Source organism: Pipistrellus hanaki (assembly GCF_964339955.1).
Source record: "Pipistrellus hanaki genome assembly, chromosome: 4".
Lineage (NCBI taxonomy): Eukaryota > Metazoa > Chordata > Mammalia > Chiroptera > Vespertilionidae > Pipistrellus > Pipistrellus hanaki.
In genome coordinates this window covers 68,831,947-68,845,383 of record NC_140506.1, presented here as the reverse complement: position 1 = coordinate 68,845,383, position 13,437 = coordinate 68,831,947, and the positions used below count along the sequence as shown (strand labels likewise).

At 38.8% G+C, this 13,437-nt stretch overlaps 1 protein-coding gene across 1 annotated transcript in view; it reads right to left on the bottom strand.

Moving 5' to 3' along the window:
- Positions 1-10,844, bottom strand: part of CCDC192 (coiled-coil domain containing 192) — a gene marked incomplete at its 5' end in the record, with an annotated part of 177,568 nt that extends 166,724 nt beyond the window's left edge. Inside the window, 2 exons of the mRNA XM_084880949.1 lie at positions 5,296-5,347; positions 10,783-10,844. Of these exons, the coding sequence (XP_084737075.1) occupies positions 5,296-5,347; positions 10,783-10,844 (114 nt within the window). The remainder of the gene's footprint in view (positions 1-5,295; positions 5,348-10,782) is intronic.
- Positions 10,845-13,437: the final 2,593 nt, after the last annotated feature.

The following is a 13,437-nucleotide window of genomic DNA, read 5'->3' as shown; positions in this document are numbered from 1 at the left end:
TTGACTTACAAATTAAAATATTTGAAAGTGCTTTCATATATTTGTCACTTAACATAATGATTTTTAAAATGAAGTCATCACTAAATTATAACTGGAAAGCTAAATGGCACAATGAGTGAAGTACTCTAACATACTCTAGTATTAATGAACTCATACCCTCATTCTCACTGTGTGCCATTCCTAAGGCCAGTGACATCATGTGTTTTACATTGTTCACTTCTATGCATCACAGTCCTCAGGAATAGTTCAGGGGGAGAAATCCTGAGCCAGCTATCTTGTTGAGGCCATGCCTCCTTGCAATAGAATTTTTATTTCCTAAACAGTTTCAAATGAAACAATCTACATCAAGCATGTCAAACTCAAAGGCTAACATGGGTCAAATAAATGAGGTATGCGGTCCGCGGGCCACAAGTTTGACATGCTTTATCTACATGCACTGGCTGTTTTCTGTCAAAGGATGTTAAAATGGGGCAAAGGCAACAGTTCAAATAAAATTCTAATCCTTCAACAGGCCCAAAGGAATAAGGTCCAGATAAACATGGACAACCTGGGACTCAAGAAGTGGATATAAATAAACTAACTCTCACTGGATTGTCCCATATTATTCCTACTATACTGTATAGTGAACACATGTTCATTGATCATTCAACAGCTGAAATCTCCCTCAATGTCTCTGTATCTCAATTACTTAATTTCTAACATGTTAATAATAATTAGAAGAAATGTATCAATATAATAGCTGATGATTCTGGAAATCACCCCTGTCTGTTGGTATAAGCATTCAGAGGGATGGTATCTGTCAATCACCTACTGCAATGCATTTGTTCTATTTCAAACCATACTCATTAAGTGCTGTTAGTATCAGAAACTTTGTCCCAGGAACACAGAGATGAGTGAAGACCAGTCCTCATTCTAAGAATGCACTGTTTACCAGGGGAGTCCAAAAGATAAAACAGTGTTCTGAGACCAGTGCTGAAAAGGAAAATAAGGAACCAAGGTCTCCAGACAGTGGTGCCACAGGTAGAGTGTGATTCATTGTGTGTGAGTTTTCAAGACTTCTTTACAGCACTGAACAAATTTCACCCTTCCTCTCAATCCTCCCTACCAAAGCTAACTAGAACTATTTAAAAGAGGCATCTGAGGTCCACCTGCAACTTGGTTCTTCATGGCACAGAGCAGAATAGGTTCTGCTGAGTGATCCTTCTATGAGTTCCAAAATTTAAAGAGGATTGTGCAATGAGGGAACAGCACTAATTGTGGACATCCTATGGTCTTGAGGCCTTTAATCCTAGCTTCCTTTAGCTAAATGTGTTCCTTTAGAAATATAAAAATACAGTAACTAAAGCAGAACCTGCCACTTCAAGCCCCAGGGCTCCCAACTATGTTAAATGTAAATTGAAAGGAAATAGATTCTGAACTCTGGAAGCTAATTGGGGGCCTTAGGCAAAAATCCTCAGTGTGGTGGTTGGCACCTGGTCCTTTTCAGTGACAGGGTATCTCTAGATGCTAATTGATTAGCATTGTTAGAGGAAAAGGCAGTACCAGATGGGAGAGCTAAAGTCTCCCATTTCCAAAACCCCAATTCAACTGCTAGCCCAAGGGTTCTAACCAGAGATCAATGTTTCATGCCCCACCAGTGAGGGGATATTCCTTCTTTGAGCAATGGGATCATAAGAAGGTCCACTACATAAAATAAAAACTCATTAAGTTTTCTTTTGATAACTGAAAAATAAAAGCAATCTAAGATTAAACTTACCTTCCAAGTTAGAAAATACATTTTTAATTAGTCATATTTTACTAATCTAATGGACTTTTATTTAATATCTAAAAGCCCTCCTTCTGAAAATGATGGTGGATTTGAAAGGTATATCCATTCTCTCTGGGGTCAGATTAAATGAACTATACCTAGAAAGAGATGTTAACATTTTATAAACAAAATAATTGCTCAGAAGTGAGGTTCTGGATATGCACCTCACTAGATCTGTTGTTCTTGGCTGGTGATGCTGGGAGCACAGAACTGCTGAATCCAGAGAGAAGCAGAGTGTTCAAAGAGCAAGGTCCTTTGGCCCACAAGAGAGCCCATTTGAACGCTATAGATTTCCAATAACTATACTCCTGTACTCCTTTCCACTTTCGGTCCTTCACCAATAACTTTCACATTCCAAATATCTCATTTGCGGTACAGGCATACCTCATCTTATTGCAGATTGCTTTATTGAGCTTTGGAGATACTGCACTTTTTACAAATTGAATGTCTGTGGCAACCTTGCATCAAGCAAATCTATCAGTGTCCTTTTTTTGACAGCATTGCTCAGTCTCTGTCTCTGTGTCACATTTTGATAATTCTCACAATATTTCACTTTTCCATTGTTATTATATTTTTATGGTGACCTGTGACCAGTGATCTCTGATGTTCCTATTGTAATTGTTTTGAGTCTCCCCAAACAGCACCCGTATAAGATGACAAACTTAAGTAATAAATGTGTGTTCTGACTGCTCCATTAACCCACCATTCCCATCTCTTTCCATCTCCTCTGGTCTCCCTATTCCCTGAGACACAACAGTACTAAAATTAGGCCAATTAGTAACCCTGCAATGGTTAAATGTTCAAGAGAAAGGAAGAGTCACATGCTCTCACTTTAAATCAGAAGCTGGAAATGATTAATTCACTGAGGAAGGCAGGTCAAAAGCTGAGGCAGGCCAAAAGCTAGGCCGCTTGTGCAAACAACTTGTGTGTACAAAGGAAAAGTTCCTGAAGGAAATGAAAAGTGCTACTCCAGTGAAACAGTCCTATTGCTGATAGAGTTTTAGTGGTCTGGGTAGAAGATCAAACCAGTCTCAACATTCCCTTAAGACAGTGGTCGGCAAACTCATTAGTCAACAGAGCCAAATATCAAAAGTACAATGATTGAAATTTCTTTTGAGAGCCAAAAAACGACTTCTGTGCATGGGCCACAAAGTTTCAATCGCACTGTACGTGCACACCCGCACGTGGTATTTCATGGAAGAGCCACACTCAAGGGGCCAAAGAGCTGCATGTGGCTCTCGAGCCGCAGTTTGCCAACCACTGCCTTAAACCAACACTTAATCCAGAGCAAGGCCTTAATCTCTTCAGTTCTGTGAAGGCTGAGAGAAGTGAGGAAGCTGCAGAAGACAAGTTTGAGGCTAGCAGAGGTAGGTTCATGAAGTTTAAGGAAAGAAGTGTCTCTGTAACAATGGAACAACAAAGCCTGGATGACAGCACATTTCTTTACAACATGGTTTACTGAATATCTTAAGTCCAGTATTGAGACCTATAACTTAGGAAAAACATTTTCTTACAAATGTTACTGCTCACTGACAATGCACCTGGTCACCCAAGAGCTCTGAGGGAGATGCACCATAAGATTATTGTTGCTTTCATGTGCTAACACAGCATCCATTCCGCAGCCCCTGGATCAGAAGCAGTTTTGACTTTTGTCTTATTATTTAAGAAATTCATTATTAGTCTATAGATAGTGATTCCTCTGATAGATCTGAGCAAAGCAAATTGAAGACCTGGAAAGGAGTCACCATTCTAGATGCCATTAAGGACATTCGTGACTCATGGGAAGAGGTCACGGGAGTTTGGAAGAAGTTGCCTTCAACCCTCAAGGGCGAGTCTGAGGGTCCAAGACTTCGGTGGAGGAGTAACTGCAGATGTGGTGAACCGGGATTAGAGGTGGGGCCTGAAGCTGTGACTTTAACTGCTGCAATCCCATGATAAAGCCTTAACCAATGAAGTTTAAGAAACTTAAACTTCTTATGAAAGAGCAAAGAAAGTGCTTTCTTAAGATGGAATCTATTTCTAGTGAAGATGCTGTGGAGATTGTTAAAATGGCAAAGGATTTAGAAAATTACATAAACTTAGTTGACAAAACAGCAGCAGGGTTTGAAAGGAGTGACTCCAATTTTGAGGGGAAAAAATTGCTACTGGGGGCCAACTGTTATCAAACAGCATACCATGCTATCGCGAAATCCTTCATGAAAAAAATCCATGGATGTGGCAAGCTTGATTGTTGTTTTATTTTAAGAAATTGCTGCACCTCCCGAACCTTCAGCAACCACCACCTAAACAGTCAGGAGCCATCAACATCAAGGCAAGACCCACCACCAGCAAAAAGATTAAACTCACCAAAAACTCACATAATGTTTATCATTTACCAATAATGTAGTTTTAAATTAGAGTATGTACATTTTTTAGACATAGTGCTATTGTACACTTACTAGATTATAGTAGCGTGTGAACATAACTTTGTATGCACTAGGAAGCCAAAAATTTCATGTGACTCACTTTACTATTGTGGTGGTCTGGAACCAAAGCTGCAGTATCTCCAAGGTATCGCTGGAGACTATTAAAGTCTCATAATCCTCATTCTATGGATGAAGAATAGCTCAGAGAGTTTAACTAGCTTGGCTATCATGACACAGCTTGGAGGTAGCTGATTTGGGCCTACTTCCTAGTCCTACAATTATTCTTCTATATCACACTGCCTCCACATTAGAGTTGAAAGGGTTGTTTCAGAATTGTCTATGGTTGGAGTCTAGGGGATCCTTACCAAAGCTGAATCCACAGTGAACAGATAGCTTTTTATTATTATTATTATTATTATTATTATTATTATTTTATTTTATTTTATTTTATTTTATTTTTTGGTAAGAGAAACTCTCAAACTTAAAAGTAGAGAACTATATAATGAGCCTCATGTAGCAATCACTCAGCTTGAATACTTATCAGCAACCTCCACAGTTGTTACCTGAGGCCTAAGGAGGGTCTGGATGAGGCTCAGGTAGAAAGGACCCAGTTGTCTCAGGAAGAGAGAAGACCTCAGAGGTCAGAACTAGGCATGTCATCAGCTAAGTTGAAAAAGCATGAGCTGAAACTCTCTGGGGTAGACTGTGATTTAAACTCAAATAATGTAATTTACCCTACCTGTATCATGTCTGAATTCTAGGATTACCTCATATACAAGAAAATATTTTGAAGTAACCCAGGATGTCTGTGACATCATAGGGCCACCAAGACCAAGTGAAAATGGGAAAGGCCACACCACACATCCCAGCTTTCCCTGCTGCCCAATAACATCCCTTAGTTGGCACCTGCCCACTTTACCTTGTTTTTCTTGAGAAAGAAAATTCCATGTTTTATTTTTTTAAATCTTCCCTTAGTAAAATATGAAAATGAAACATAGGAAAATCTCAACATTAATTAAGGAAGTTACAGTATTATTAACTTTAATATTTTTAAAAATAGTTTATACAAACTTTATTTCTTACCGATAGTTTATTTCTTTGTTGTTTCTCTGACTTAGAACTTCCAGATGTGATGCTGAAATAAAGAGTTTTAATTTCAACATTTTATTTCAGGAGCTTATGCACTTGTATACACACACACACACACACACACACACACACACACACACCACATCAAATAGGTTTTTATACTGTAATATTGAAGATAAATTTCCTAAAGTATTTCCTCCAAATGTCAATTTTTGAACATTTCCAAAGGAAGTCAAAACTATGGAATGTAAACTTTACTCAGAGAAGATAAATAGTCTTTAAAAGTTCTCTTGAGAATAAGCAGTCCAAACAGTACAATCTGTTCTGTAAACCTGCGAAATCTCGTCTTTCCTCTAAAAAAAGAAGTAAAGGGAAGGAAGCATATTATTCTATGAAATAGCACGCTTGGGGAATCTCTCTCTCTCTCTCTCTCTCTCTCTCTCTCTCTCTCTCTTTCTTTCTCTCTCTCTCTATCTCTATCTCTCTTTCTTTCAGATAATTTGTAATAGTTTCCAAACATACCGTTATTCTTTGCATCTTAAACCCCCTTAACCTTTTAGTCTTTGCCTGAATATTCCCCCCGCCTTTATAGCAAAACTATATGCTCACTGTCTCCGATTTCTTTCCTTCTAATTTTTGTTAAAGCCACTCAATTCAGTTTGTTAAAATAATCCATAGAAATCTCACTTACTGCCGAAACCGGTTTGGCTCAATGGATAGAGCATCGGCTTGGGGACTGAAGGGTCCCGGGTTCGATTCCGGTCAAGGGCATGTACCTTGGTTGCGGGCATATCCCCAGTGGGGAGTATGCAGGAGGCAGCTGATCAATGACTCTCTCTCATCAATGTTTCTAACTCTCTATCTCTCTCCCTTCCTCTCTGTACAAAAATCAATAAAATATTATATATTTAGAAAAAAAGAAATTGCACTTACTGAATTCACCAGTGATCTCCACATTACTATATACATTCAAGGGTCAAGGGTCATTTATCACAACTCACCTCACTTCAGAGTTTTGACATGATTCATCACTCCCTCCTGGAAATACTTCCTTCACTTGGCTCCAGGACACCCTAAAGTCCTAGGTTTCTTTCCTGTGCTCTCCTGTCTCCTTTGATGGTCCTTTCCCATCTCCCTGAGCACTGGACTTTGGCGGGCTCTAGAACGTCCTCTGCTCTCTAGTTACATTCACTCCCTTGGTGATCTCATTCAACCTCTTGGCTTTCAATATCATCAATATGCTGATCACTCCCAAATACATATATCTAGTCCAGACTTCTTCCTTGAATTCCAGATTTACTCATTCAGTTGTCTTCTAGACAGCTCACATCTTATTTTTTAGATAAGAACAGATAGCTTAATTTTAACATTTCTAAAACCTAACTCCTGATCCCTAATCCCAAATCTTCTCTACCTGTCTTCCCCATTTCAGCTGATGACATCATTGCTTAGGCTAAAATATTGACTCCTGTTTTTGTCTCAGAACCCATATCCAATCCATCAGGAAATTCTTGGCTCTACCATCAAAATATGTTCAATAACCAATCATTCTCACCATTGGCACTGTTAACACCCTGGTTCAAGCTGCCATTAGTTCTTGCCTGGGCTATTGAATTAACCTCCTAAATGGCTCTCTCTGCTTCCACCTTTGCCCCCTACATTCTGTTTTCCATATATCAACCATAAGGAAAATCATTTCACTCCTGTGCTCAGAACCTTCAAACGAGAGATTTCATGTCACTCAGAATAAAATCCAAAGTCCATATAATGGTCTACAATAGGGGTGTCGAACTCAATCAGAGAAGGGGCCAAAATCTAAAATCCAGCCTAAATCGTGGGCCGAATGGTTTACTGAACAGTCATAAACTGACAATGTCATAAACTGACAGTGGAGTGCAGTGATGACAGCGCGGTGCGGGCCACATTGCAAGGCCTGGCGGGCTGGATTTGGCCCGCGGGCCTTGTGTTTGACACATGTGGTCTACAAGGTTCTACAGATGTCTCTGCCATTCATCCTTCCCATCCACCATAGGGCCCCATCCCAATCCCTCTTAACCTTATATAATATTCTCCTTCTCAGCCCCTCCCCTGCAAGTTACATGGGCCTCCTCACTCTTCCTCAGTCACCCATATAGATTCCCATCTCAAATTCCTTTGCCAGAAATACTTTCTCCACACCTGTCTACTTGGTTCTTTCCTACTTTATTCATCTCTTTGCTCAAATATCACTTTTTCAGTGAGGCCTGCCATATGCACCTCATTGAAAATTGAAATATCCATCCTCATCATTTTGCTTATTTTTTTCCTGAAGTACTTAAAACCTTCTGACATGCTATATCTTTTGCTTATTTATTAGATTTATTGTGTGTCCTCCCTACTGAAAATGTAAACTCCTTGAAAATAGAATTTTTTTTCTTAGCATCCTGAAGAGGACTAAGAAGGTCTATAAATATTTGTTCAATGAATGAATAAATAAATGATTTAATAAGTCTTAAATCTTAATAAATCTCATTCTACTTTAGCCAACCAATAAGCCTTACTTTAAAGATCAGGGGTACTTTTATTCTACTATTCTATTCTACTATCTATTCTACTATCTCCCTAATAAATGTATTATTTTATTTCTATATTTCTGTGCATGCCTCTCACTTTTCAAAAAATAAATTAAATTCATTTAAAAATGTTCACAAAGTAATCAGTGACTACTAAACAAAATTAATGAAATCCCCACTTAGTGAAAGGACACACTGGGGTTCTGATAGCTGTGATTACTTTTCTTGCACTATACCTAAATTAAAAAAAACAAAAACAGTATTTTGGTGCTTTCTACTTGACAGTAACTCTTTATCATGAAGTGGATAAAGAGTTATCACAGTTGCTGGATAACACAACAAATGGAAAGACCTTACTAGGCTGACCCCTCTTGCCTTCTGACTAATTTTATCTTCTATCAGTAAGTGCATCTCACAAAACTGATACTTTCACCAAACTCTATCCAGTAGTTCCAGAGTATGTATTTATCCTTTTCTCAGGTTGTTTTTTCCAACTAGAATGGTCAAGCTCTCTTCTCTGCTTGTCAAAACCTTATCCATTCTTCACACCATAACTTTCAAAAGCTGCCTCTTTGACCCTACCAATCAGATGTATTTCTTGTCTCTGTAGTTTTTGGATGTTTGTGTTTTATTATCCCTTATTAAATTTCACCATGAATATAATTATTTGTCTGTTTATGTCTTTGCATTTCTCAGTGACACCTTCATAGGAATATGAGGACTATACCTTGTTTATATTTTTTGCGACCCAATGACATTCCAAACAAGAAATTCATAGTATGTCTAAATGAAGCCAAACAAAACAAAACATTTGAGTACAAAACCCTTATGTGCATATTCATATTCAGGTGTGCTACAAATATACAAGAGAAAACTATTTGATACAGCCTTCTCTTAATAGGGCCTGAAACAAAACAGCTGGTTTAAAAGTGAGAGAGAAAAAAAAAAAGAAGAAGAAGAAGAAGAAGAAGAAGAAGAAGAAGAAGAAGAGAGACCTTTGGCTTCCTGACAATAATATTTAAAGGTCATGAGTCATGGCCTCAGAGTATCCATAGCAGCATAGCATACACAGTACAAGTCATGTTGTACCATAATTAGGGGGCGGGGGGTAGGGGGGAGGAAAGCTTTGTAAAGCCTATTAGCCTGAGAGAAAAATTAAAACTAACAAATATATTACAAAGCTTGTTTTTATTGCAATGTTTTCTTCACTGTTCAAGGGAAAACTGAAAAAAACTTATTTAAATTTCTACTGTAAGGGGATAATAATATGACTTGTAAGCAAACCTTACAGTTCTTTTTCTCACGTTTGATACAAACATAAACATTATTCCTCCCTTTAAGTGAAATCTTTCTGTTTTCCAATCCTTTGACCTTATGGTTTTAGTGCTGAGTTGAAGTTGGTAATCAGTCACCATGGAGTCCCTCTGAATAAATGATTTTAATAAAATTTTAAAATATAACGATTGAGTACCCAATTTTTATAGGAAAGAGTTTCGTGGGAAGATGCCTTTTTTTTTTTTTTTTTTTTTTTTTTTTATTCTCTAGGTTAATTGCATCCCAGGCCTTCCCTTCCCTTCCCTTATGTTGACAACTTAGAAGCAAGTTCCCATTTGGTTTGTATAAATGTTGAAGAAGGTTTGTCTCAAGGGCATGAGAAGAAAGGAAGAGGGGAAAGAAAGTGGGGCAGGCAAGTAGATAATGGGACCCGCTTATTCCTGCTTAGAAGTGAAGGAGCTGAACTGAGCCTACCTAAAGGTTAACCAAGGTAGCGTGATCCACGGTCTCCTGCCTCAAAGCCCTGCTCTCTCCTTGCACAGAACACTGAGCTCCATATACCAGTAAACAAAAATACCAGTGATGTCTGCAGTGAGAGCTAAGTTGGACTCTCCACCTGGCTGCCCAGCTGGCTGAACACTGGGCTATTCATTTCGAAGTTGTTAATCACAGGGCGTTTTTTCTTCCATGTGGTAACATGCTCACCTCTCCAATTGTCAGCACATTGACATTTTCTCTCTTTAGGTGCAATGTCCAGGGAAATTTAAAGAATATGAGTGCTTGCTAAATTCATTTTCTTAAACAGACAAAATTTCCTCCCTCTCCAAGAAGGTTAATTTTTTGAGGTTCATGCACTCCTTTGCACATGGAAACATTCCACATAAAATTTGGGGAGCTTTGTGAATTTCCCACATTGCCCACAGATGGCAGACTCAAGGGTAAAAATACAAAACAAGACCCACAATTTCATATAATAAAAAAATACATTTTAAAGCTTTACAAAGCAGATATGGTGGATGTGACCATAACACACAGGATACTGCCCTTCTGGGTCCAGCTCTCATCCAAGGTGTGTAAGAAAATTCAAAATGAAAGCTATTTCCATGTTTGAAGGGGAAATGAATATGGTGCCAACGTGAAACTTTCCCAGTGATTAACCATAGACCAATTATAGAGGTGAACTGTGTTTCCATATTTGTAGCTAGATTTGGTTTGGGCTTTTACTTGGGGAGTGTTGGAATGACCTGTCTTCTTTTGTGTATATCTCCTGTCAACAGAGCAGTGAAGGTGACATTTTATTGGTGTGGCTCTAAAAAAGGCCTACGCCTAGCTCCCCGCACACACACACACCTCCCTTCCCTCACCAGTAAAATGGTTGGGGTGAGGATGTGGTTTTGAGAAGAGCAAGGGAGAGACAGCTTATTTATCTGACAAATATTTGTTGAACACCTACTGTGTGTTCAAGTCCTGCCCTATGACCTGGGAAGACAGCCTGGTTCACATAATGGGGTCATTCCCCAAGAAAGGACAAAAAGTCTGTCTAATGTTTTCCCCCAGGTTCTACAGAAAGGTTTTCCTGGAAGCACTGAGCAAAAAACTACTTTATCTCAAAATCCTATAAATTATTTTGGGAAAGGAAGAGCTGTGGACTCACCTGATTCTCTCTGGGGTTTCAGACTCTGGGGCCACAGATCTCCTACCATAACATTGTCCCATCTCAAGTCTGACCCACGGGGGTAACCTGTCAGTGGGACAGACATCAACTATCTCCATTCCCTAGAGTTTTAGAATCCCTGTCACTGCTCTGCTGTCCTCTGTTGCTAGGCGACCAGAATGGTTGTGGAAAAGACAGTTAACTTCTCAAAGGAAAAAAAAAAAAAAAAAAAAAAAATCCCAATCGCAAAGCCTCAGAAACCCCTCACCAATCAGACACAGATATGACTATAGATGAGGCATCACTGCCTCATTATTTATGAAAAAAGCATTCAGAGTGGCCAGCAGCAGTGGTTTTGTGCTCAAACCTTAGTCTGCTACCTCCAGGACTGGTGCTAAGGAAATGGTCATACTGCTTGTTAGAGCAAGGTGCAGATACGGAAATGGACTGAATGACAGGCTTATTGACAGTGGTTTTTGCCACAGATCCCTAATTGTGATGATTTTCCCTGGGACCCATTGGCCCCAGACAGAAACCCTACCTGGCCATGTCCTAATTAAAACTTCTTTCTTAACACAGCATTGCAGAGGTGCTGCATTATGCCCGATTAGCTGGACTTCTGCTCCCTATCACAACGCATCTGCAGCCACTGCCCTATTGTTCATCTGAAGACAGCAGCCACGTGCTCCCAGCCTTTTGCTACATCTCTTCCCCGACACACGTGTGGATCCAGGTCAGTCTATAGTCACTTCACTTCCTGCTCTGGCAGGAAGTACATGTGTGAGCTCTGCAGTCTATGGGTGAAAATCACTCCCTTATCTCCTGAGCTCACCCAAACCTAGTCACACAGCCCAAACCAAAATAAACTGGCTTGGTTAGCAGTTTTTTAAATCACAGAATTTGTTTCTGGGGATAGAGCATATAGATCAAATAACCACACTAGTAATGGGTATAGTTAGAACTGACCAATTATTAGTAAAGAGTGTAATTAGCAGTTACTTCTCCAAAGGAACTTTAAGTCACCAGCCCCTTGGTAGAACAATCCTAGGAGTAAAGTTATGAACCTTGAGCAGTTGGTGTATGACTGGAAAAATCAGACAATTAGGTAGGTGTAGAAAGATAAGGACTGCGGTGCTGCACCCAGTTAGCAGCCAGTGTAGAATTCAGAAAGTCAGCTCCCTGTCTAGGCCTTAGTTTTCTTATTTATAAAAGTCTCACTTGAGCTGTTTCTGTCATTTCTTCCAGCTTGAACATTCTGTTCTGTTCCCTAGTAGCCCATCTTATTAAAACAGCCCCAGAGTTGATTACTCTTTAGTATGTGATAGAAGAATGTGCAGATGTTCACCAGGCATTTGGTTCATAATAGTTTATGAAAGGAAGGTCATCTCAGTAATGGTTGGTGAAAGGTAGTGTAGGCACTAATTATTTATAATGGTTATTGCTCTTATCTTACATCTCACTAATCAAAAGGAGAGGTGGGGAGATTGGCTGACACCAACATAGACTTTCAAAAAGTCCTTGAAAAAAAAATAGAGTGACTTTTCCATTGTTACCTCTCCTTAAATGAATGCTATGGGCGAATGATTTCAGAAGGTGGTGAACTAATTAGGTTTATCGTAGACATATTGGTCTATAGAATTCTTGGCTGAGGAGGCTAAATAATAAAATTTAACAATAACTTATTTTATGATCAAGTTAAGAAAAAGTACTTACTTATGAATGAAAGTCACTGAATGGTCTTATTTTTAAAACTGGAACTGAATTTTAAGAAAAACTATATTTTTTCCCTTTAACTCTAATGTAAACAGGGATATTATAACAAAATTAGAAATAGCCCTGACTGGGTGGCTCAGTTGGTTAGAGCATCATCCCACACACCAAAAGATTGTGGGTTTGATTCCTAGGACACATACCTAGGTTGTAAATTTAATCCCTCATGGGGCATGTATGGGATGCAATAGATTGATGTGTTTTTCTCAAATCAATGTTTCATTCTCTTCCCCCCTCTCTCTCTCTCAAAAAAAAAAAAATCAATAAAAACATATCCTCAGTGAGGATTAAAAGAAAACACTTCTAGAAATACATAAAAATTATTGGCACTTCCACCATTAACAGTACTTTAAATTAAAAAGACTGGATTCTTTGGGTCTCTTGTAGACTACTCTGCACAAGTTAAACACTTACTTTGTGGTTTTTCAAAAATGCATCTTTTCTTGGAATCAGAAATCATATATGTGCATATAACAAGAAAAAAATCTCAAGGAATATGCATACTTGGTATGCTCTTATGCTAATGTTTATCAGGATTCTTTGTCAAAGTTGGGTGACAAAGTATTAGTAAGACCAGAAAGGAAGGTAGAAAAAAAATAGCATTGAGGAAAGATCAAGACAGACCAACCGCAGATTTGCAATAAAGATGTGGGGCTGAGGAGAGAAGAGAAAGCCAAAGTGGAGGTCTATAGAATCTCTGCTTGGGAAATAGCCCTGTGGCCTTCATCTGTCCACTGGCTTTCCATTGTTTATGCACATATTTACAAAATGTTTACTGAAAACTCATTGCCTCCTAGAGCATGGTGCTAGGCATGAATAAAACCTTATTGTCCCTGATTTTGTGGAGCTGATATTTGTATCAAGGTTATCATTCTAGTAGCCATG